This window comes from Rhinolophus sinicus, linkage group LG13, assembly GCF_036562045.2.
Source record: "Rhinolophus sinicus isolate RSC01 linkage group LG13, ASM3656204v1, whole genome shotgun sequence".
Lineage (NCBI taxonomy): Eukaryota > Metazoa > Chordata > Mammalia > Chiroptera > Rhinolophidae > Rhinolophus > Rhinolophus sinicus.
Window position 1 is genome coordinate 8,772,637 of NC_133762.1, and position 25,213 is coordinate 8,797,849.

The 25,213-nt window shown below is 49.2% G+C and overlaps 1 protein-coding gene across 3 annotated transcripts; it reads left to right on the top strand.

The window, feature by feature from the left end:
• The first annotated feature begins 589 nt into the window (after positions 1–589).
• FAM174B (family with sequence similarity 174 member B) lies at positions 590–25,213 on the top strand. 3 transcript variants are annotated; one of them, XR_012491158.1, is made up of 4 exons: positions 590–1,116; positions 16,163–16,294; positions 23,418–23,509; positions 24,564–25,213. XR_012491158.1 is itself a non-coding variant. In XM_019726757.2 (3 exons), exons 1-3 carry the CDS (start codon positions 605–607, stop codon positions 23,419–23,421), a joined length of 648 nt encoding a protein of 215 aa, XP_019582316.2. In that variant the 5' UTR covers positions 590–604; the 3' UTR covers positions 23,422–25,213. The 3 variants fall into 3 exon arrangements, 2 of the variants coding, with proteins under 2 accessions (XP_019582316.2, XP_074173612.1); XM_019726757.2 differs by having other exon boundaries at positions 23,418–25,213; XM_074317511.1 differs by lacking the exon at positions 23,418–23,509.

The following is a 25,213-nucleotide window of genomic DNA, read 5'->3' on the forward strand; positions in this document are numbered from 1 at the left end:
TCTTGCAAAGCAGAGGCCTCAAGCCAGTTACTTCCTGGGGTTTGAAACTTCAGCCCAGGAGGGAGACTGTTAATCCCCGACTGCCTGCCGGCCACAGGGAAGTTGTGAATGCAGAGGCGCACATCCCAACCCAGTTCATGAGCAGAGGTGCAAAGATGTCTGAATAGTTGAAGCCATGAGACAAACTCTTTACAAGAGAAAGAGAGAAATTGGGGAAATATATGCAACGCACAGACAGTGGGCAGCCCATTTCACTGTAGAGGCTTCAGGTTCCCCATGTGTGAAATGGGGGTTTATTCCCAAATCCCATAGTCTTGGATTCTTAGTCTGGCACAATCTGGGCTGCTGAGAGCTGGCTCTCGGGGGCCTAAATCAACTGTTAAATGAGAATAACAGAAATACCTGTCCCCTAAGGGGCTTGCAGGATTCAATGAAATAAATAAAACGTGAACTCTACGGCACAGAACCCACACAAGAGTGAGCCTGGCCGTTTATTACTTCTTCAAGGGGGTCCCCTGGAGAATTGGGGCGGCGGAGAAGCGGAGCGCAGTCCGCAACCGGGGCTGGTGGCCTGCCCCGCCCACGTGGGGACGCGGCCCGTCGAATGACTCGGTGCAACGTGTTGGTGGCGGCGGTGGCGGCGGCGGCGGCGCGGGCTCTTCCGGGCGCCGCAGTTTCCTGCCAAGCACCGCGCAGCCGCCTGGGCCGCGGGATCCGCGGGTGCAGGCCTCAGCGCGGGTGCGGCCCCGGGGCTCCGCCGCGCTCCCTGTCCTGCCCCGCGCCGCCCGCCCGCACCATGCACGCCGCGCCGCTGCTGCAGCTGCTGCTGCTCGCGCTCCTGGCCGCGCCCGCTGCCCGCGCCAGCCGTGCCCAGTCCGCCGCGGCGCCGCGGCCCGAGCCCGAGCGCCCGCCGCCCGGCCCGGGGCCCGGGAACACCACCCGGACCGGGTCCGGGGAGGCGGTGGCGGGCAGCGGTAGCTTCAACAGCAGCGGCGACGCCCTGGTGACCCGCATCTCCAACCTGCTCCGAGACCTGCCCACCCTGAAGGCGGCCGTGATCGTGGCGTGCGCCTTCACCGCCTTCCTCATCGCCTGCCTGTTACTGCGGGTCTTCAGGTGAGTCCGGCCGCCCCTTTCCTCCCACCGCGGGTCCACCTGCACCGCCGACCTGCTGTCACCGCGCGGCCGCGCCACCTGCGCGCACAGATGCCCTGGGTGCGCGACTCTGCTCCCGGTCGGCGCCTCCGAGCGCTCCTGCCGGCCCCGCCGTTCGCTCCCCAGCCCCGCAGGGGTGCGCTTGCCTGGTTTTCCCTGGTAACACGGTAGGAATTTTCTCTCCTTTTAACTACATACGTATAAAATAAATACTGGATGCCCTTAAACTCTGTTATTGCTCAACATTAACAATAGCGCTCTGAATTTTGATAACTTTACACGAAATTTATTTTTATACCCACTTCGCAGAGGAGGAAAAGATTTCCAGCGAGGCACAGAGGCGTATCCCCACGGAGGAGGTAGAATTTGAACCCAGGTGGCTTTAACCTTAGCCGCATGACCACCCCTCCCTCCCTTCTGTGTGAGGCTCCCTCACACCCAACCGGCCTTTTTCTCATCTCCTCCCTTGTGCTTCAAAAAGCAGCAGTGTCTGGCGTGTGGGGGTGTCCCCAGGATGCCTGTGGGAGGGGCGCTTTGTGTCAGTGATTGGAGCTGGGCTCCAGGGTGCTTGGTGACTCTTGGTGGCCTCAGTGACTTTCGGTGAGTCGGGGACACAGATAACTGTCCTATGCCCATGTCTGAGCTGACCCCATGAAGATTCCAGGGATGGGAGGGGTTTTGGAGAGGCTTTTGTAGGTTGCTCAAGTTCCGGGAGAAAGTGTCTGGGAAACTAGCAAGTGGCAAGTGTCTGGCATCCCTGGAGTAGTGAGATGGAGAGAGCTGCAGTAGCTGCAAGGAGGACATTCTCCCCTAATGCCTGGGAAATCCTCTTTTTGCAAATATGTCCCGTTACGCAGGTGGGCGGTGGGGAAATATGTGTGTGTGTGGTGTGTGTGTGGTGTGTGTGTGGTCATCCACTGCTAATTCCTGCCCCTTCAAGTGCACAGGGTGTGTTTGGGTGTTTGATCAGCTGTTGGAGGTTTGGGGCCACGGGCTTGCTCTCCTGTGGCAGCAAACCAGATGTGGAAGGGCAGTGTGGGGAGTTACCTATAGGTTTGCTGCTGCTGTTTTGAGACTGAGTCAAGGTGTTTCCCTGTGGGTCTGTAGGATGAAATGCCAGTGGTGCTGAAAAAATGGGAAGGGGAATTGTGGCCCTCCGTTCACCACATGGTCGCCTTCCCTGGCTCAGGCCACGTCCTTCCTCACTGCACCGGTCCCCTCCATGTGGGAATTGAATTGCTCCCCCCTCACCCCGGTCTTCCCACTGCCCTCGCCCCTCTGCTTACAAGCTTCAGTGGCTCCCTGTAGCCATGTGGACATGGCAGGCGGGGCCCTTACAAACAGGCCCCAGTGCACCTTGCAGCCATCAGCTAGCCCTCTGCGCTTTCCCTCTGTCACTGGCTCCCCTTCTTACACGACATGGTGCTGTCTTATGCTTTCCCACTCCTAGGCAGCTTCTCGCTCCACACCTGCCCAGACTGCACGTGGCCACCGAAGCCCAGGCCCCATGCCCCTGCCCTGTGTCGTTTTCCTGGACACGGCGTGAGGCTGCGGCTTCCTTTCCGGCCTCCCATAGCCCTTCTCACGCTGTGCTCGGTGGCTGGGTATAGTGCCCACGTCCCACACACCATCACCAGTCCATTCCCGTGTCTCTGTGCCCGACACTGGCCTGGCGTTCAGTGGACACTCCATCATCCTTCACTGACTCCGGATGGGTCAGCTGGAGCGAACATTAATGCCTAGAGCAGCTCTGAGACTGGAGGTCTGAAACATTTAGCTCAAAATAGGCCGCTGAGCCCACAAGGCGGTGTACTTTTTAAAGAAGGTATTTGAACTATTTTGCCAGTCTGCTCCTTATTATCTAGGAGTAGGGGAGGAAAGCAGGCAGCATGCGGCCAGATGCGAGGGCCCTGAGCCACGTGTTTGGTGGGAGAGCCGGCCCTCAGGCCTGACAGGGTGGGTCCTCAGTGGCGTGGGTGTGGCGTGTTGCGAGAAGGTTCCAACTTCGTAGAGAAGCCTGTTATGAATTTGATCTGCCTCCTATTTCTGGGAAGGTGGTCTTGTTGGGGTGAGTTTCCAGGTGGACAGCTGTCCCCCTGGTTTCTGAGGGAGACAGGAACTTACGGCATTTTACAGCTGCCAAGGGCCTAAATGGTACCGTCCCCACGTGCTCCTTGGTAGAGGAGAAAGTTGCATCTCAGGGCGTGGTATGAGTCATCCACTCGATTCTAGAACATTGTACAAGTCTGCGGCTGGGGCAGCGCCAGCCCATCTCACTGCTTGGTGGTCTTACTGGAACTTTCCCCCTTTCCATGGTCTTCTGCAGGCTCAGTTCATCAGGTTCCCGAAGGCCTGCTGCTCTGGCTGGCGTCCTCCTTACCTTCTCCCTCTCCCAGCGCCTTAGCGGGCAGTTACCATGTCCACCCCAGCCATGCCACCCCGCAGTTTCCCTGAGGCTATCTCGTCTGCGCCCACAACCCTCTCACCACTGCAGCTTCTCCACTCTCCAGCTCTGTCCAGCCGACTCCATCCCTGGTCTCTGAGTCTCAGCAATAGCCTGCAGGCTGGTGCTTCTGCCACCAACCTCGTCCCTGCTCCCGCCAGCCTCCCTCCGGTCTCCCCATCCTGCTGCCCGTGCACGAGCTCCTCAGCAGGTGGGCTCTTCGTGGCCAGGGCCTGGCCTCCCCCTCCAGCCCCGCCGGACTTCCAGGCGTTCCCCACGTGTCATGGCCTTGGGCCTGCATGTCTTGCCCCACTTGGACCCTCTGCCGGGACTCCCTTTCGCTACCAAGAGCACACTTCCCACTCCTGTCTGTGTCACCTCCTCTGAGAAGCCCACCCCCCTCCAGGGGCCCCCAGGGCTCCCAGAGCACACGGGGATTTTGTGTGGAGTCCAGAGTGCCACTGAGCATGTCCCTTTGCCGTGCCAAGCTGAGAGTCCCCAAGAATAGGGCTGGGCCTTAGCTGCACGTCTCTAACACCTACTGTGGCTCCCAGCACAGGCTGGCATCTAACAAAGGTATTTTTAGCAAGTGAATGTTGAACTTCTAAGTGGTTTCCATGGCTGATGCTTCTCAGAATGCCCCCAGTGACTAGATGGTGATGCCGGAAACCTATGAGGGAGGAATTTGTTTGCATGGTGGCCCTCCATTTTCTTAACAATGCAGATGAGGCAGGAAGAGAGCAGTGTTATGGCTTATAAAGTGGCCGTCTTAACCCGTTTGTCTGTTTTCCCCGAAGGAGTCGCTTTGCCAGACAACAGAAAAAATGTGGATCCAAGGAAATTGTTAAAACCAAAAGCAAAGAATATATACTGTAGTGAAAAAAAAAACACAAAAAACACAACTATACATATATATGTATAGTTTTATATATATGTATCTACATATGTATATATGTGTATATATATATGCTTCTAATTTAATCAGAAGAAGCAAAGATACAGTGAAATTCAGAGCAGTTCTGTTTGGTAGCAAAAAGGTTTAAATAACCTAAGAATCCCACAGTGGGGCGTTGGTTAGTTCTGGTCATTCTTACAGTGCACTGAAACAGGTTGCAGAAAAGCATGTTTAGTAAGAGCTCATTTAAATACATATATGAACATGCAAGAAATCTGTGCACATGTGATTGTGGGTGATTATTGTGTATGTATTATTCATGATATATTTCTACATTGTCTGAATTGCCTTACGATGGTCGTTTATTTATTATTTCTCCCCCTGTCTGTGCACTCAGCTTCTTCCTTGGACACGTTTTCCTGAGGACCCGTGTAAGAGCACGTGGGGTGTTCCTCTAGGAGTGGGATTTCTGGGCCCAGGGGTACACATTCTTGATGTCCTCAAGTTTATCCTCCCACCTGCAATTCTGGCAAATCCTCAGGTCCTTCCATCATATCTTATTTTTAGCATTATCTGACTTTCTAATGTTTTCCAATCAAATGGGTATAATTTGGTATCTCTTTGTTCTGCATTTCTCCATTTTGTATTGAGGTTGAGTAGCTGTCTCTTCTCATACATACTGATCCGTCAGATATCCCCATCTGCAGAGTTATTTACACCTTTTTCATGTGTTTTAATCATTAAAGAAGACGATTTTAAGGTTGGAGACAGAATTGGAAAGAAGGAAAGGCATTTAGGAGGCAGAGCAGCCTCTGGCGAGGGGGTGTGTGTGTGTCCTGCACGTGCTGTTCTGCCCAGCTTGCAGGGGAGCCGTTCCTCGTGACACTTGACATACTTGTGAGAGCTGAAAGGGGATCGACGAAGAGGCTGTGCCTCAGAAGTAGGAAATTTGATGTTGGGAAGCATCTGCTGGGGTTGCAAGGATTTGGGCATGACACACACGGGCCCCAGGCCGTGATTCTCAGCACCTGTTGCCCCACGTGCTCTCTTAGGTCTAACTTTACCCACTGAGATGGGTGGGGGTCAGCTTTACTCTCTGGTGTCTTATGAGGAAGGAGGCGACAAGTCAGAAACTGCCACCTGAAACCACGACTTTCTTTTCCTCCGGGGGATCCTGTCCCCGTCCTGGCGAGTCCCCCAGCTCCCCTGTCCAGGCCACCTTCCTCCCGGATTTCGGTTGGCTGCATGCCCAGCCACCTCTTATTTCAAAAACTCTATAAAATCCTTTTATCTGAAAGGAGGGTTGGTTTTGGTGCTTCCTGGGGGGTGGGGAGGAAGATGAATTCTAGGAGATGTGACATCACCCAGCTGTCACACTTGCATCAGTAGCAAAGGTACATGCTGCCATGTCCTGAGATGTTGGGTCCGGAGAAGCTTAGTTAATCTATTCAACCAGATCTTTAAAAAGGAACAAAAACTTTCCTGCTTAGCCTGGAATTCCCAGATTTCCCATTGTCTGTGTACTGACATTTGTAAAAAGAATAAAAGTTAAGAGAAATAGAAAAGCTTAATCCTTGTAGGATTTAGGGAATGTTAACTGTTCTGAAATGTTCTTAGTTATGGCTCATTACTATATCAATATTAATTTAATAAGTTGGAGCGTTGGGCAGAGGCAGGGTTACAAGGGCCGGTGTCTTTTTATGACTGTGGTGTTTGTTTGACATTGTGAGGTCTTTTTTGATTATTCGACCAAAGTTTTGAATTGGGGGAAAAACTAGGTTAAGTGAAACATACTCATCTTAATTTACTTTAACATTTTTAGTGGATTTTCCTTTTCTTCAGGTTTACTGAGCTATAATTGACATGTAACACTGTATAAGTGTAAGGCATACAGCAGAATGACTTGACTTACATATATTGTGAAATAAGTTTAGTGAACATTCATCGTCTCCTATAGCTACAAAAAAGAAAGATTTTTGGGATGAGAACCTTCGGAATTTACTCCTAGCAACTTTCAAATACACCATACAGCACTGTAAGCTGTGGTCATCATGTTGTACCTTCCATCCCCAGTACTTAATTGTCTGACAGGTGGAAGTGTGTACCTTTTGACCCCCTTCATCCAATTCCCCCCTTGTTTAATTTTATGTGTCACAGTGAAAGGTGTTAAATAAATCAAATACAGCAAAAATCCAGAATTTAAAAAAAAGAAGTAGAGAGCTTGCCCTTGACGTAGCTCTCTACCAGGTTACAAAAACGTCACGGCTCATGGGAAGAACAAGGTCCCTTCACTGCTTCTCAGATGGGCAGGAATCGGCCCCCTTGGGATCATTTCACAGTGTGCGGGGACATTTTTGACGTGTCATGACTTGGGGAGGAGAATCCTGGCATCGTGTGTTCAGAGACTGGGGCCGCTCGCTGCTGAACACCCTGCCAGGTGGTCGGCCCCTTCCCAAGGCCGTCCCAACATGTCAGCAGAGCCGAGCTGGGGACGCGCTGGGAGTGCCAGCCGCTCAGCCTGAGGGTCAGCTGATGTGGGCCGGTTACGGAACCTTCCTGGGCATCCGTTTCCCATCACTAATTAGTACACGCTTCCTTCCAGGGGCGCTGGGATGGTCAGAGGGAGATGGAGTCACCCAAGTCCTGGGCTCCCCTCGAAGCAGCCAGATGTCCTCCTGTATTTAACAAAACGGATGCAATTTATACCCAACCTTTTGCTTGTAAATGAGGATACAGCCATATGGCCAAACTGCTTGGGAAGGTGTGTCAGCTTCTGAGCCGTGTTAGAAATGAAACTGGTGACTCAGTAGCCTGCCTGAGCCTCCTGGATGCGTAGGGCCCTGACTACTGAATTCCCAGGTGGAGGAGGTGCCTCATGGCTGCCCTTACCGACAGGCCTGTGAGGACTCAGGACCGGCACTGATTCCTTCTGTCAACTTGGAAAGGGAGGAAAATCCCTTTTTATTGTAACCCTGAGCCCTCAGCCTTATCTGGCTTTACCTGGACCCTCTTATGCCCACGTGCCCATTGCGATCAGGGACTTTGCAAATGTAGGTCCTCCTTGAGACACGAGGCACATCCAGGGAGAGGAGGGGGAAACCTAGTGTCGGTGTCTGCATAGCATTCCGGTATCTGGCACTGTGTCATGGGAGGGAATCCCTCCCGGATTTAAGCAGAGAAGGCTTCGTGGTTTGTGTCTGGTATTTTAGTTTTATGGCTGGTGTTTTGATTCTAACCATTTGCAAAGGGGATTTCTGGGACCATGAATTTAGAATCACATTGCCATGGTTGCACTTTAAAATGCTGTATTTAATCTAAGGGCGATCTGCCAGGGATCCAGACGTGATATTTATTTTCCTGGGCACAGAGGGAGGAGGAAATCCACCCTCATTGGCAGGTGTGGAGCAGAGGAGGGGCTGTGGCAAACAGCCCGAGGGCCTTGTAACCTCTCGGGTGTGGGATTTCCTCGCGTTCAGAGCTCCCCTGACTTTCTTCCCTCCACCCATGGTCCAAGTGAGGAAACTGAGCCCCAGAAGTGGGAAAGGTTTGTTAGCTCACCCAGTGAGTTTGTAGGAGAAAGCAGCATTTAAGCCCAGGGTTCTGAGGCTCAGCTCGGTCCTTTCTGGGACTCTTACGATGTGGCGGGTTGGGTTTTGAGCTGGTCCAGCGGGGTCTCTCCTACACCCAGCCATGTCCCAGGAGAAAACATGGCTGGATGGCTGGCTCTTCCCAGTGTATTTAATGAGACCTACTGTGAGCACAGAGGGTGCCGTGGTGAACACAGAGGCAAAGGAGCTTCCCGTTCAACCTGGGAGGTCGGGTGATGCCCTTGGATGCTGCTACTTGGCACATCGGAAGCAATCTGATTCAATAGAGGAGTGAGGTGTTAAAAGCCAGCCTTGGAAAGTTGCAGCAAGAAGGCCCTGGGCTTTGACCGGGGACAGAGTGGCCTGGGAAGGCAGGAGGAGGATCAGGACTTGAGAGGGTTGGAGGAGGAAGAGGTTCTTCCAGGACCCAGTGGGCCAAGCCGGTGAGGCTGTGGGTCGGGTTTGCAAAATTGATCTCTTGGAATCTTGATAATGTCAGTAACAATAGCAGCCACTATTTATTAAGCCCTTACTGTGTACCAGGCTCTGCGCTAAGCATTTTACCCATGTTTCCTCATTCCTCTGACAGGGGCGCTGTGGGAGTGCCCATTTCACAGATAAGTAAACCAAGGTACAGAGTGATGAAGTGTCTGGCTCAAGGCCAGAGTCTGACTTCCCATCCAATGTTCCCTGTCGCAGCCAGGTTTTGAAAGACTCGAGTTCCAGCTGGAGGATTTTGGGGTTTGTAGTGGGTCAGCGGAGCAAATGGAAAATTTGAATTCAGGAGTGAAATGATCAAAGGGCTGCTTTAGAAATGCTGACCTATATTAGATGCTTAATGAGTATTGGCTGAGTGATGGATGTAGTGGGGGCAGTGATGGCAAGGACTGACGTTCCCACGCTTCCCCTACCATGTGGCAGGGACAAGGGGATGATGAAAGGGTCACTTCTGATGCGTGTCTCAAAGCACAGAGTTTCCAGGCTACATTGGGTCCTCTAGGTCCACCCATGAGTCCTTCTTGGTCATCTTGCTGCTGCCCTTGAAACACTGGAGCTGCCCCCAGAGGCTGCCTTCCTTGCTTTAAGCCTCACTTCCCTCTGCTGGCACCTCCCATCAAAACGGACTGGACCCTGCCCTTGGCAAACACACTTGAGAGCTGGAGGAACAGGTCTTGGGGCATCTGCTGTTGCCATGTTTCATGGCTCCTCACACAGGTCAAACCCAGGGCACACTTATTTTGTCTTGGAAGAATGAGAGCTGGGTCTGTCCCCTGGGCATTGAGAGAGGGAAAGAGAAACATGGGCGGGGAGCAGATGGAGGCGAAACGCTGTCGTGTTATGAAGAAAAGCCCTCAGAATTGTAACTGAGCCCTTCGTGGTCACCTGGCCTGTGTTGTGTGACCCTATATGAAGCATAAGCCCCACGGGCACACTGTGTAGTGTGCCAGATGCAGGCGTCGGAATCAATCGGTGTAGGACGCCGTTGTTAATCCTGAGGGGACAGCGCCCCAGAGGGGAGGGAAGGAGCTGGGTTGTGTAAATCATGGCCGGTACCCCATGATCGTGATCGAACTGCTGGGGAACAGGTATCAGGGAGACCGCGGGTGAAGCTGTCTGTCATTCTCTCTGGGCTCATGACTTTTAGCTGAATTATTCACTGTCACTCATGACCAAACCATGTCCAGGGAACTGAGTCGGAGGTCGATAAGGTTTTTTTGGTTTTGTTTTGATCTGCACGGTGCTTTTTTAACAACTGAGGTAGTTGAGAACAATTAAAAGTTGAGAGTCTTTGTATCAAAATCTAGATGTCTTGCTTTCCATGACAGATGGGACCACCTGGAGATACAGGGCTTCTGTTCCATGGGGCCGTATGGGCGGGGGCTGCATGGCTGCTGCCCACTCTCTGGGTCTGCGAGCGCCAGTCACATGTTGTGTCTCCTTGACTCAAAGACAGAGCGATGGCTGCCACATGGTCAACTATCGGCCACGCTGGTTCTAATGTCTTTGTCCCACCCGGCCTGCTCCCCTGGTTTTCTATGCTTGTGGGGCTCTGGGGCGTTTGAGCTTTTGATGTGGTGCATTGAGTCACTGGCTTGACTGCTGCTGGTACTGGGCCCCGTGGTGTGGTGGGGAGGGACAGGGGGAGCCCCAGGACAGCCCCAAGACTGGCTACCTGTGGGGTGCATCTGGAAGGCTCTGGGGACCCGTGTGTTCAGTTAGGCTTGGCCAGAGCCGTGTTGGAGCTGGGCTGTTGTAGCTCTTGCTGCACTAGAGGGAAATGCTGGTGTCTCATGTAACTGAGTGTTGGTCTCAAGTCGCCTGTCTGGAGCGGAGGGAGACGAGATTCATGTGGCTTGTTTACACTGCTCTAGTAGGAGGGTGTTGAGTGGACGCAGGGACCCTGCCCAAGGCATGAAGGCTGGTACTTGGGAATGGTACCCTGGCCGCCTGCCTTGGCGGTAGGCAGTGGTGGCTTTGCCAGCTGAGCCCAGGGGACACACCAGCTTCCCTACCGGGGGAGGCTGGAAAGTGGGTCTGGAGTCGTGTTCTTTCTGTCTTTAAGCTTCCTTGGCTGTCTCGGGCAGGCTGTGATGCCTTATGTCCCGAGGAAGAATGTGCAGGGTGGGGCTCAGAGGTTACAAGTGGGAACCGTGTGTCCTCAGAGGATGCGAGATTTACTGGGTCTTGAGGCAGCCCGCAGACTCCCATCTAATCACAGCAGCTGCCTGGTGCTGTCCCTCCCCCACACTTCATTTTCATTTTCTGTATTAATTTTTCTAAATGTCAAAGGTAGGTAACACATACTCTTTGTAACAAGCAGTGTGGTTTTGGCAGGAAGCTGGTCTTGAGCTACTTAGTGGGCTTAGAAATGAAACTGGTGAAGGTGGAGGGGAGGTTTGAGGGGCTGCGTTTGGCTCCTGAGGTCCCCAGATGGGCAGAGGCAAAGCCACACCGAGGCAGTGACCAGCAGTCTCTGGGCAGAACCGGGAGGCCCAGGAGAAGGGTCTCCTTCCCGAGAGGCAGGTCTGTCTCACAGTTAGTCCATTTAAAACTTTATTAGAATTACTTACCTTGAATTTTATTTGTTTGTTTGTTTTAAAAATAGGTTATATGTTCACAGGATTCGCAATTCCTGAGCAGCCAAAGTGTGTAGTAACCAACCCTCACCCCTCAGCTGCCGGCTTCCTTCTCTGGATGCTGCCAATTTGTTGTGACTCTTTCCAGAGAGATTTTATAAGTATAGAAATGAAAGTAATATATACACGTACGTGTAGAAACATATACCCTTCCTTATTTTTATAATAGCTTTATATTCAGATATAATTCACATACCATACAATCTGCCCATTTAAAATGTCCAATTCATGGTTTTCAGTACATTTGCAGAGTTATGCGTCATCAACCCATTCAATTTCAGAAGATTTTCATCACCCCAGAAAGAAACCCTGAGCCCAGCAGTCACCCCCCCCCCATCTCCCTCCCAACGTCCAGCCTTAGGCAAACACTAATTAGGATCCGCTTCCCTTCATTACTCCTCTTTCCCAGAATTCTCCTGGCTATTCTTGCTGCCTTTCCCCACCCTTCTCTGAATTTGGAATCAACTTGTTTAGATTCCCCAACAAAAATCTGTCAGTATTTTACGGGATTTCATTAAACTTGTGGATTGATTTAGGAGACTTGACATCGTTATGGAGGTTGGAACTTTCTAGTCAGAAGTGCCGTGTGCCCTCCTTTTGTTGACACATTCATCCTTGTTGGAGCCAGAGGTGGCTGGCAACCAAAAGAACTTGTAGTGCATGAGAGGTTTCTGCTGCGAGCCGCTCCGAGGGCGTGGGGATACCAGATGTCCGAGGTGAGATTCCCGCCTCCTGGTCGGAGTGTGAAGAGCTCGGGAGTCTGATAGATCAGGATTTCAGTTCTGCTTACTTGGCAGGTGATGCTCTGTCTCCCGGTTCTGTTTCCTTGCCTCCATAATGCCCACTGGCTGAAGGCTGTGATGAGACCATGTATGCAGTGCCCGGCACGGAGGCCATGCCAGTGGGGCGATGGTGCAGGAGGGCCGCGTGTGTTTCCGAGTCCCCCCTCGACGCTGCCCTGGGGATGGAGATGACAGGAGTCTGAAGAAGGGGAGTCCTGGCCTGGCTGGGTGTCCGGGGAGGGCTGAGTCAGGGGAAACGGGAAGCTGTGGCCCCATGGAGTGCACAGGGTGGGAGGTACATGAGGCTCTATCACCAGCGTCCCAGCTAACCCGGCAAGCAGGAGAAGCGGACACGAAATTCAGGTTAAGGGTGAGTGATTTGCCCAGAGGCACATGGACGAAGGACTGCAGGGCTGAGATATGAGCCACCATCTCGGGATGTGCCCCCTATGGTGTGCCGTCACACGCCACACTGGACTTACGACAACAAACACCCTTTCGGGCTTGTTTTGCCTTGTTTCTCTCGTGGGGAGGGCAGGGAAGGAGGCCTCTCTCCCCATTGGTCAGCTGAGCCCGGCGCCCTCAGCCTCCGTGTTTGTGTGAGCCGTGTGGCCACTGTCCACCGGGAGCCGGCTGCTCACCGGCTGCCGAAAGGGCCTTGGAGTAGACAAGCCCTCCGGCTTTAGGATTGCATTTCAGAGTAAACGGATTTTGAATGCCTCCTCTGTCTTGTTAGAGATGTGTGTTTCGGCTCCCGTGGAAGGACCCTTTGTCTCTTCTAGAATGTCTCTGGTTGTGCCTGTTCCTGTGAAGCTCCACATGGACGTTTACTTAAAGCCGCCTCTTGCCCTCTCTTTGTTGAAGCTACTTGGATTAATGGGCCCTTGTTCCAGGAAAGAAAAATTGCGGCAAGGGGGCCGTGCTGTTGATTACGGCCCGAAATAGCTTTTCTCTTCTTTGTTTCCTGACTCTCCTTTTACTTTGGCAGGAAGTGCTGTGCCCATCAGTGTTGGAAAGCTGCTCTCCTGCTTGGTCCCCCCTCCTCCCCTTCTGTACAGCTGAGGGAACGGGCCTGTACTTGGAAATACTGGCTTATGAACCCAAGTCTGACTCTAAACCTGGGCTCTGTCTAGAACCCGGTGTTTCTCCCGCAAGCTGTGTGCATCTGTGAGTGAGGTGAGGACTCTGTCCACAAAGGTGACCCACTGTCCCCTGGAGAGACTCAGACGGCCATGCAGTCTTTGCCTTTTCCTCAGGCCGCTGTGCCCGTGGACAGGGCTGTGAGTGCAGCCAGCAGGATGTTTGTCTCCTTGGAGAAAACCTGCGCACGGGTCTCCCTGAGCAAAATGTTGATACCGTCACTGAGGTACTTTTATATGTTTGGTTCTTTGTTCGGAGAGCAGGGAAGACGTCGAGGGTTTTAAAGGGCTTGAGGAGATGGGAAACTTAATGTGGAAGGTTTACTATTAACATGTGGAAAAACCCCCAGATGGTGTTTATTACACGGTGGTGCTGCTCCTGCCGCTGCCGTTCCTCGGAGACCCTGTGGCACTTAGATTTCTTTAGGTCGTGTGTGACAGAAAAGCCGGCTCACACTGGCTTTGCTGAGAAAGAGAGTAGCTTTGTAGATGTCAAGGAAGGCTGGCTTCCTAGGAGGTTTGGACCTTAGTCCCTCTCTCTCTTTGGGCGTTCATGGGAGCTTTCTACGCCCTTGGGTTCACGGATTTCTCCTTTTCTGATGTTCCAGATGCTTGTTCCAGATGCGTGTTGGGGAAGCGTGGCCCCGGCACACAGTACGGTTAGCAGAAGGGCAGCTCCCACTGCTCTGCAATGCCAGGCGGAGGCTCCCTCCGAGCAGCTGTGAATCACCCGGGTGCGGAGATGGGCTGTTTTCCTGAGAAAGGTGTGGGGTGTGTGTCTGCGTGGTGGGGGAGTTTGACTCGCTTGAGGACGCGGGGATGGGTGCTTTTCCTTGTGGTTTTGTATGGGGCTCCTGGGGGCATGTGGAGCCGTTGCTGGGCTTAAATGTCCCCTATCTGGTATTGGAGATGGCATCGGTCAGGGCTTATAAATCATCTAGGGCTGGATGCAAGGGTTTATTTTACTCTTTTGGAGCAGATGGAGAGAAAACAAGACTCTGTTGTTGGTGAGAATGTGGGACCAACGGTGTCTATAAGGTTAGCGTTTACATCCCCGCACAAAACCTGCTTCCAAAATACTGTTGTCCCAGGGCCACTGAGGTGACTGGCTATACCCCTCTTATCGCCTACCACTAGGGTTGGCGTTGGCACCACGCTTCATCCCGTGTGCGAAATCTGAGCAGTCTCCCACCAGTGCCTGTGTTTGTGTGTGAGTGTGTGTGTGTGTGTGTGAGTGTGTGTGTGTACACCAGTGATGAAAGCAGGGGGGACAAATTGCTCTGTGATGACACTTGGCAATGATCAGGCTTTATAGCTGGTTTCTTCCTATCTCCCAAAGTCTCTCCCCAAAGAACGACGAGGGGCAGGTACTAGAGGTAGGACAGGTTGCTGTACGCCAAAGGTGCAGATAAATATGTGTATTTTCTACATGAATGACACTTCCACAAGTGACATTCTTGGTAAATCATACTAGATAAGACAAGAGTAAGTTGATGTTACTAAGAAACTTGCTAGGAGACTTTGAAAGTGAGTTTGTGTTATCATTGTTTTGCAAACTTATGAAAAAGTCTCTGTGTGCCAAGAACCAAGGGCTCTCACATGTGTCTTTGACATGAGCTCCCCCCTGTTCCGGCTTCCAGTCTTCAGGAAGAATGTTTAGAGAACATGATTCTTCAGTGCCCCATTTATGATTTTTGGGGGGGTTGGCTGGTTTCCCATAGACAGCACCAAGCATACTTAAAAAGGAGGGACACCAGAGAAGACAAAGCATTTGGGAAAGAGTTCAAGACAGTGGAGAAAAAAAACGCGAAGAGCATCGGTAGTCCTAGTAATAGCATGCTGACGGCATCGTGGACGCTCAGCCATGCCCTGAGAAATGTCACATCCTTCATGGAAGCTGACACCGGAGACCAAGGCTTGTCTCAGCACTTTCCCCATGGCCCACGGTGGCCTTTATTATTTCAGAGGTAAAAGCTTAGTGATATAACTCAGTAGCCTCATAAATCCTCGTGATGGATACAATATTGACTCATTTTTACAAGTCCTGCGTATACGACAGAGGCTAGAGCATTTCTATTTGCTTATTTTTTTGCTGACTGTCACTTTTGCCGAGAGCCTCCAGTGGGTAGGCTTGTTAAATGCACCGTCTCATGTCTTCCTCCCTCGCCTGTGAGGGACAAATGTTATTCTCATCCCGTTTTATTTATGAGGAGACAGGCTTACGGAGATGAACCACTTTCCTATGACCACACAGGTCGAGAGTGGCCAGGCCCTGACCCAGATGCCACCTGGTCAGCCACAGGGCAGTGCTTGGAGCGGTGACCATCCAACCCAACAGGGCCAGGACGAGGGCGAGCGGGTGTGGGCCGAGGGGACGCTGTGCGTCATGCCTGTGGAAGCGAAAGGCTGGGTCCTGTGCTCACTGAACATTTGATCTTTGCTCATCGTGTATTTTCTTGGCATTCATTTTGCTTTTTAAAAATGCTGCATTTGGGTATCACTTCCCTTGTCTCCCTTTCCCCTTGCCTGGGAACAATGGCTGCTAGCTCTGACTTTTCCCTCTCATCTAATTGGGAGAAAAGTCTTGAGAGTGATAAGAGTAAGCTCTCTCTGCTCAGCTCTGTGAAACAATTTCAGCATGTTATATATGTCCCTTAAAAGAGTTGCATACCTCACCTCAAGGACTTTCTGCTTCAGCTGTTTGAAGATCAACATAATTGGTTTGGGTTGTTTCTATAATGTGATAAGTGAGTCTCACAGACTGTGCCAGAAACACTGCTACTCCCTTGTATACTTATCAATGAAAACCTCTAGTTGGCTCAAATCTGGGCTCCAGTCTTTCAGAACTGTGAGACCCCTGGCCTTCTGAGATTTAACTGCGTTAAGTCTCTGTATGTTTCTTTCTTAAAAACTTAACCCAAAGCCGCCCTTTGTCGCACCCTCACTGCCCGTGTTGCGCTGGACGCGACAGCGTGGCTTGCCTCAGTGGAGATTGTGGGGTTCTCAGGAATGTGCTTCTTCCAGGTCGGGAAAGAGGTTGAAGAAGACCCGGAAGTATGACATCATCACCACTCCTGCTGAGCGAGTGGAAATGGCCCCGCTGAATGAAGAGGATGAGGAAGATGAGGACTCCACAGTATTTGACATCAAATACAGGTACGGGTGGGGAGGGCAGCTCCTCCTGGGCTCCGGGGCTTGGGGTGCTGGGGCGGTTCACCTCGGAAAACCCCATGAGGCCAGGTGTGGATTTTTGACCTTTGGCCACGTGTTTGACCTTGGGGGGAAATGCTCTGATTTCTTCCCAGAGCACACAACACCAAAAAAGCCAGCAGGGAGATCCTTGCAGAGAAATGGTTAGTCCCTACTTTTCCTTCATGTGAACGCTGAGAAGTCAGCTTACAGGAGGAAAAGGAGGGTTGCGTTTCAGACAAGGAGTCTCTTAGGCCCTGGCTGTGGGGATCTGGGCCAGGCAACCTCATCTGCCATGCACTGTGCACACAAATGGACCCTTCTCTTTCGCTTGTTTTCAATTGATTCCTGAGAACATGGGGTGGGAATCAGGGTTGCTCCTTGGATGGAATTTACTGATGATCTCCCAAGCCAGGTGCGTTTCCTCAAGGTAGCCTGTAGGAAAGTCAGAATGGTGTTGGGACTTCAGGAGTGTAGTGTGGTTTTTACATCCTTTTGGGATGGACTTCAGATATGTGGGATTCTGTGTGAGGGCTGGAAGTGAACGTAGAGATGAGGGCTCGGCGGCCCAGAGACGGGATGTTTCTTGCCCAAGGTCCCAGTTATTAATTGCAAAGTTGAGACGCAAATCCAGGCTGGACCCAATCCTGAGCTTCCCCCCACCCCCCACCAGGCTCTCCAGAGAAACGGACCAATAGGATGCATATCAATACACAGAAAGTGAGTTATTGGAAAGGTCCACATCTGAAGGCCTGAGAACCAGGAGAGCCGATGGTCTAAGTTCTAGTCCCAGGGCAGGAGAAGACCAATGTCCCGGCTCAAAAAGAGGCAAAAAGAGCGAATTCTCCCTTACTCAGCTTGTTGTTCTGTTCAGACCTCCCACGGATTAGGTGAGGCCCACCCACCTTGGGGAGGGCAGTCTGCTTCACAGGCTACTGATATAATTGTTAATCTCATCCAAATCTCATGCCCCACAGGCATGCCCAGAACAGTGTTTGACCAAATAATCTGGGCACCGTGTGACCCAGTCAAGCTGCCACGTAAGATTGCCCATCGCGCACAGCTTTTCCATAGCTGGGAAGGCAGGTTTTCCACACCTCCCTGACTCGTTCTGTTCCAGCACAGCCCTTCGTCTTTCTATGTAAATCAGTAGTCAGATTCAGCAAAATAGTACATGGGATTTTCATTAGAAATGCATGGACTCTGTCCGTCAATTTAGGGAGAATCAGCCCCTTTATGTTGACTTTTCCAGTGTATGAACATGAAGTGACTTCCCGTTTTTTAGATATCTTCAAAAATATCCTTCAGTTCTTTCAAAAATTTCTCCAAAAATGTATTATATATTTTGGTTAGATATATGCCCAGGTATTTTATGTTTTGAGATACATATGCTGTAACAATACTATTTTATTTATACCCATGTCTGGGGGAAAAATGGCTGTATTATCATATTTACATATATTACCGATATTGCAAACAGAGTTTGTTAGTGAATCACACCTACATTTTATAAAGAAGACAAAAAACATGAAAGCACATATTTGCTATAGATAGCAGAATGGGGGACAAAATCATTAGCTGTAATTTGCATTTTTGGTGAAGAGCAGCACCCTTCAAAAAGAATCAAAACAATTAGTAATATTCATCCATCCTGCAAGATGACATACATGCAAGCAAGTTCGCGATTGTACTGATTTTATTGCTAAGCTATTTTATCTGAGTCGCATTCAGGGCACAGAAATATAACGTGACATGAAGAAAATGATGTCCTCTTCATCACAATAAAAGGGGTTTGCTGCGTCTCACAGGCCTGGGGGTGTTGTGTGATAGAGCACTTGATGGCTTAAGTGGATCAACGTACTGTTTTGATTCTGAGCCACTGAATAGAATTTCATCCATATTTGGTGACCAAAATACCTCCTTGGGAACTGCGATACATTGAACCACTTTGCGGTAGACTCACATCTCACTAAATAAGAAAAGACCCTCAACAAAGAGATATAACCATCAGCCTGTCCGGAAACTCTATCCATTGGCTGTTTCTTGAACACTTGGATACAAGTATTACTGTTGTCTAAAGACTGCTGGATTAATATTGTGTCTGGTATAATGAAGACTCTATTGAAACCACTGTCAGATTATACAACTTCCACAACTAGTTTCAATTCTTCAAGTAATGGGGCACGTTCCTTTGGTAGGCTGACAATTAGTGCTGTATCGGCATTGCTGCTTGTTATGAAACTCACCACCAAAGGCAAATGCATTTTTGAAAAAAAATTTTCAGCTTGATTGAGATATAATTGACCTACATTACTATATAAGTTTAAGGTGTACAGCGTAATAACTTGACATACATATATTGTGAAATGATCACCACAATAAGTTTAGTTAACATTCATTATCTCATGTAGCTATGAAAAATGTTTTTCCTTATGATAACTTTTAAGATCTACTCTCTTCACAACTTTCAAATACACCATACAACACTTAACTATAGTCAGCATATTGTTCATTACATCTTCAGTTCTTATTTATGTCATAACTGGGAGTTTGTACGTTTTGACCCTCTTTACCCCATGCCCCCACCCTCAAACCCCCACCCCTGGTAACCACAAACCTGATTACTTTATCTATGAGTTCAGTCTTTTTAGATTCCACATACGTGAGACCATACAGTATTTTTCTTTTCAGTCTGACTTAATTCATTTAGGGCAAATGCCCTCAAAGTTTTCCTTCTTTCTCATGGCAGAGTAATATTTCATTGTGTTTAGGTATACACACCACATTTTCTTTTTCTTTTACCACATTTTCTTTATCCATTCAACTCTCGATGACAGTTTGTTTCCATGTCATGGCTATTGTGAATAGTGCTGCAGTGAAAATGGGGGTGCCGATATCTCTTCGAAATAGTGATTTTGTTGCCAAAGGCAAACGAATACGTTGAACCACCTGGTAGGTGTTAAGGTAACAGATAATACGTTTGTTTTTGAAAGTCTGATTTTGCTCCCTGGTCACTCGCAAGGGCAAAAGCAGGTGAGAAGCCAGTTCTTAGAGCACGCTCTGGAGCGTTTTCCTCGGCCACTTTGATAACAGGCGAGGACTCCATCTCTGGCTCACAAGGGCTGGAAGTCTTCCGCACGCGGTCATTTTTAATACGGGAATCACATGAGACCCCCGAGGCCCCTCTGTGTCTCTCGTCCCCCCGCATTCAGGACCCCGCAAATCCACTTGTCTTAGTCTTCCACCCCAGGTCATCCGCCATAATGAACCCCGTGTCCTGCAGGTCAGCTTCCATGCCTGGTTTCTGCTCCCAGGGATTCCAGCTTCTCTCTGTTGTCGCTTTGGGAATAGCTTCACAAGCCGCCATCATGTGATTCAAGACCTTGTCTCTGATATCTTTTTTTTCTTTTTCTGATATCTTTTTAAAAACATACTTTGTCACTTTTTTTCATGATCTCTAAAAATGCAATTGATTTTTTAAGAATATTGATGTTTTGAAATCCCGCAACCTTGCTAAACTCTTAATAATTCTAGTAGTATAAATAGGGATTTGGGGGCTTTTCTATGTAGGTATATCATCCGAGACTAATAAGAGATCCCCTTTCGCCAAGTCCTTCAACATTTTATCTCTCTTTTTTCCTTTTTGTCCTCATATTTGGACTTTTTGATCTTGTAGGGCTTGCTGTATCGACCACTTAGAGAACTGTTTGCTGTAGGGTTTTGTAGAATTTTTTTTTTCTCAGGAAGTTTCCCTCTATTCCTAGTTTGCTAATGTCAAATTTTATTGAATGCTTTTTCCAGCTCTGTTGAGAAGATCATAGTTTTTCCTTTAATCTGTTAAGGTGGTGAAATTATATTCATTGATTTTTCTAATATTAAACCAACTTTGAGTTCCTGAGATAAAACAAGCTTGTTCATGGTCATATTATCTTTTTATAAGCATTGCTGCATTCAGCTTGCTGATTATTTTGTTCAGGACTGTCTTGTTTCTCTTAGCAACTAAGATTGGTTTGTCATTTTCCTACTTTGTAATATCCTTGTCAGGCTTTGGTGAAAGTTTGACTAGCCTCAAAAAACAAGATGGGGTGTGTTCCTTATTTTCCTTTTCTTTGAAATAGTTTGTGTCAGATTAGAATTATTTGTTTCCTGAATGTTTAATAGAATGTGCCAAAACTGGCTTGATGCTTCCTTTGTGCAAGGATTTCAAAAAACTATTGATGTTCAATTCTTTGAACAATTATAGGACTATCTAGTATTGATTTCTTCTTGGTCAGTTTTGATGGGTTGTATTTTCCTGGGATTTTGTCCATGTCATCTTAAGTTTTCAAACGTATTGTCCTAAAATGGTTCACAACATTCTCTTAGTGTCAGCTTTTTAAATCTTTGTAACGTGTGTAGTCATAGTCTTTTCATCTTTAATATTGATTATGTTTCCCTTTTCTCTTTTTTCTTGATCCATCTTGCTGGAAGTTTTATTAGTCTACACAAAGAACTAACTTTGGCTTCTTTGATCCTCTTTATTATATTATCATTATCATTTTTAATTTCAATTGATTTCTGCTTCTCTCCCTTAAGCTTTCTTTGAGTGTGTTCTGTTCTTTTTTTCCTAATGTCTATTGAATATTAAGCTCATTCATTTTCAGCCTTCTTCCTTGGACTAAGTGTTCACTCTGCAACTTTATCTACTTCAGCTACCTCCCACAGGCTTTCCCTGTCATCGCCGGGCGCTGGCCTTCTGGGGAGAACTGGACTTCACATAGCTCATGTTAGAAGTTTGTGCTGTTCATGGTCAAAATAATATCAGGATGTGAGTGAACTTGGAGGTGAATCACTAGACCAAGACCATTCCAGCCTTCAGGCTCAAAGACGACTGACGATTTAGAGAGCTTTCCTTATTACAGGTGTAATATATGGTATAGAAATTACAGAATAGAAAAAGGGAACATGACCTGTAATCTCACTAGTTCACGATAACCACTAGAGTGTGTGTGAGTACATATGTGGAATTTTCCTTTGTACAGAAATAGGACCATGTGACACAAGCTGTTTTGGAACATTTTCCACCTGAACAACATCTCACGAACAACTTTTCAGGTCAATACGTTAAAAAAGAACAAGGACTTTAGGGCCAATTTCATGTTTGGTTTAGCGTTTTTGAGAACTTGTCTGGCTGCATGTGACAATCTTTTCACAGGTGCTTGTCTTTTCTGTTTAGACATAGCTCAACTACATTTTTTGGTTCCCTCTGGGAAACAGTACATTTAAATCAGATGCGGCTGGATCGTGTCCTTGGGTCATTTTCTGAGTGAGCGCAAATCGGAAAATCATGTTTTTGGTGTCAGGGCAGTAAGGCAAAAAGCTGGCGCTTACTATGAATGCTTGTGGTTCTGATAACGTTTGCAGCATGGATCCGGCATACATCAGCCAGGCAGGGCGAGGCTTCTGCGGACAGCCCTCTTTTTAGGCTCCCATGCAACTGGGATGTTATAATCCATGAGGTAAGACCTCCAATCTGTAGGGCCAGATGTGGGGGAAAGGGGAGAAAACGTCTGTAGAAATGACATTCCTAGTCTGTACTTAAAAAGGCTAATTAGAAGACAGAAATGATGGTTAAACGGAGTGCAGAGAAGCCTGGAGCTTTGAAATGATTCCATATTTGAAAAGGCGTTTGAATCCTGGTTGCATGTGTTTTGAGCTTGGTCGGCCTCACGTGCAATTGTGGCTGCTGTTTTGGGCTTCTATGCATCCCTGGTTTATTGCAGGAGACTTTTGTGACACCCTCTGGGCGTCCCCCAAGGCGAGGCAGATGCCGCTCTTCCTCCCGTTTTTCTGGTAGGCGGCACTGGCAGCTGTGACACATGCAGCTCAAAGGTTTGCTGCTGGGAGAACATGCTGCTCTGCCAGCCCTGCCTCCCCCAAGAGGGACGGCTCTGTTCCTCTGCTTCTTAGGTTTGGAAAAGATGTGGCCTGTGGGGGTGCAGGCATGTTCTAGAATGGCCTGCCCCCCACCCTCTTGTGGATAGCGTTTCCTGTGGGAATTTAATTAGAAACAGATGAAATTTCTGCTGCAATGCTGGGGGCCATGCCTGGCATCTTGTCTTTGGAACAAAGGGCATTTGATGGCTGTTCACAGCAAGGAGACCCTGGAAGCTGGGCTGGGAGTAGGAGACAACAGACTTGCCCTGCTCAGTGTTCCCATGAATGCCCTCTGGCAGCTGCTAAACACACTCAGGGCAGTGCCTTTGTGAGTGGTTACCCACCCCATGCTTCCTCATCTTCTGAGGAGGAGGAGCGATGCTGTTCAGAGCGTCAGTGTGTGGCCAGTGTGGAGGCAGTGGATATCATGAGCGTCCATGGCCTGGAAGGAATTGGAGGGGGACCTGATTACCTGCGGGCTCCCTGCGGATTCTGGAGCATTCTACCTGAGCCTGAAACAGCATCCGGGCTCATCCCCATACCAGTCTGAAAAAGGCTCTGCCAGCCCTCTTTCCTTGCAGAGTGCGGAGCTTATTTGTTAAAAGTGGGCATCTCACGAGGCATTTCTGTCTCTCTGAAAAGCAATGTTGGCATTCTGGGGGTTCTCAGGTATGGTAGCGTGTGCATGAAGACTATCTGGGTTTTACATCGATGAGGAGGGAGCTTATGGGAACAGGAATTTGCGTGGCAATGGAAATTTACTACTAAGCGGAACTGACTTACTTAGTTTCCTGCCTACATACATGTGCTTTCACCCTACAGCAGCAGGTTGAATTGAAAATACTTCTGTGGACTGTTACAGACAAATTTTGCTGAGACCCATTGTAAACACCTGGAGGAGTGCTAGGACGGAGGGATACAAGGGAAAAAGAGGTTGTGGACGGGTGGCCCTGCAAGCGGAGCTCGGATAGGATCCTAACCTGGGAGCTGAGGGAAGGGAAGGAGTTGCCTGGAGGAGTGGAGTGTGCCTTCCAGGCAGCAGCATGTTCAAAGGCCCTGTGGTTGGGGAATGTGGCCCACAGGAGGGAGACTATTAGGGCGGGCTCAGCGTGGGTGTGGGGCTCTGCCAGAAGGCACTGACTTGCTCTTCCTTTTTTTTTTTTTGCTTTTTTAGGTAAAGCCTGTTTTCCAGCATGTTGACGTCCTGTGGAAAGTTGGTCAGCTGCAGCCTGGGGTGTGAAGGATCTGGAAGCCGTCTTGTCCGAGGTGTTGAAACCAAAACAAACATTATTTATGAAACCCTGGCACATTTGTGTGTGTCGAACATCTGCTCAGAATGTCACTGCAAGAGAGTCATGTCTCCCACCTCTTGGATGCCCCTTTACACTGTCATTCCTTCTTTCTCCTCAAGCGGGCTATTGCTTTGCTAAGGGGCAAAGGGTAGAACCATGTTGGTTTAAAAAGTGATAATTTGAAATCAGCTGTTGACAAAAGTAAACGTGATCAGAAGTTATCAAGAACCTGAAAAAAGCCTGAAGGATATCCATCTGTATATTTAGGATCTGACATGCTACTCTTCTGGATCTGTGACGTTCTAGACGTCTGACCCTTTGGTGGTCTTTTGGGCTTGGTCAAGTTCTGGCGCTATGTTGGTGATGGCTGTGTGAAAGTTCAAAGCGAGGGCGCTTAGAGCTGGTCAGCCCCTAGTGGAAATATACACAGTTGTCACTCCATTTTTTCCCCTTTCTCAAAAAGGGTTCAGTGGAATTAGGCATGGCTAGCTCACAAAGAATTTTGAATATCAGGGAAAAATCTGTGTGTGCGTGTGCGTGCGTGTGTGTGTGTGTGTGTGTGTGTGTGTGTACATATAAAATAGTTTCTCCTCCTCTAAAGGAAAAAGAAAGCACTAGGCAGCCTTTGGTTAGTAACATCCTTTGTGTGTTTCTCTGCCTTGTCATAATTCTTACATTGTTGTCCTAGAAATCTAATTTTAAAATATCACTGTGGTAATTTAAATGAGTGGTGATTTGGTTGGCTGAAAAAGAACAGCAACAGGGACTGTGTTTGAAATTGATGTAGGCCAGGCTGGACTGGAAACCCACGGGGCCAAGGAGTGTGCTGTGCGGAGGCCCCTCCATAGGTGTGGGACAGGGGGCTTCTGGACACAGGACTTGGGCTGCCTTCTCAGGGTGACAGATGCCCATTTCACTGTTTCTTCAGGGTCGATACTTCTGCTAAATTCCACTCGTAGTACCTTTGGGGCCCTGTTCTCTTTCAAAGGCGTTTTTTATCTCCTCTTTTCTTTTCTGTCTTTCTGCAGGGTTTGTGTATCTGCCTGTTAATTGTCTGCACCGTTGCTCTGGATGAAAACTCTAGCCTTTCCCGACACACTCCTATTTTCAGATTCTTCAGGTTCCTGAGAAGGAACCAGAGCTGCAGGGTACCCCATTCCCGAGGACCCCCGGGCCTAGGTGCTCTGTGACCCTGGCTGTGAGGAAGATGCGATGGCTGCTGCAGGAAAGAGGGGGCCCCTGGGGAGACCATGCTGAGAGGAACGCTGAATGGAGCACTCACCCTGCCTACTCCTCCTTGATTTCACTTCCTTTGTTGACTTTCCTTTTCCTTTTCTCTGTCCTGTTTGCCAGAAGGGTGGGTCTGCTTTATCTCTCCCCTCCACAGTGTCCTCATGGGCCAGACTGGTGACTAAACGGGACTGGCCACCTAGCAGCTGTGTGGCCTCTGAACCTTTGAACTGGAACTGCGGGCTCACACTTGCCTTTTCGACAACTGCCGCTGAATGATCTATGGGAAAGCTGGATTCCTCCGCCTTACACGTAAACACCAGCTCCTGTCTCCAGGTGCTCACTGCTGGGCCTGGCAGAAGCGGCCAAGAATGACCTTCCAAATTCTGGAGCTTCAACACTATAGGCTCTTAAATTAAAACGAAAAACAAAACCCTTTGGCATGAAC

Bases quoted from the DNA above. Each gene is read 5' to 3' on its own strand.
- FAM174B (XM_074317511.1), top strand. From the start codon at position 605: ATGACTCGGTGCAACGTGTTGGTGGCGGCGGTGGCGGCGGCGGCGGCG. The intron at 1,117-16,162 runs GTGAGTCCGGCC...TGCTTCTTCCAG, and splicing joins CTGTTACTGCGGGTCTTCAG to GTCGGGAAAGAGGTTGAAGA. The intron at 16,295-24,563 runs GTACGGGTGGGG...GTCTTTCTGCAG, and splicing joins GTATTTGACATCAAATACAG to GGTTTGTGTATCTGCCTGTT.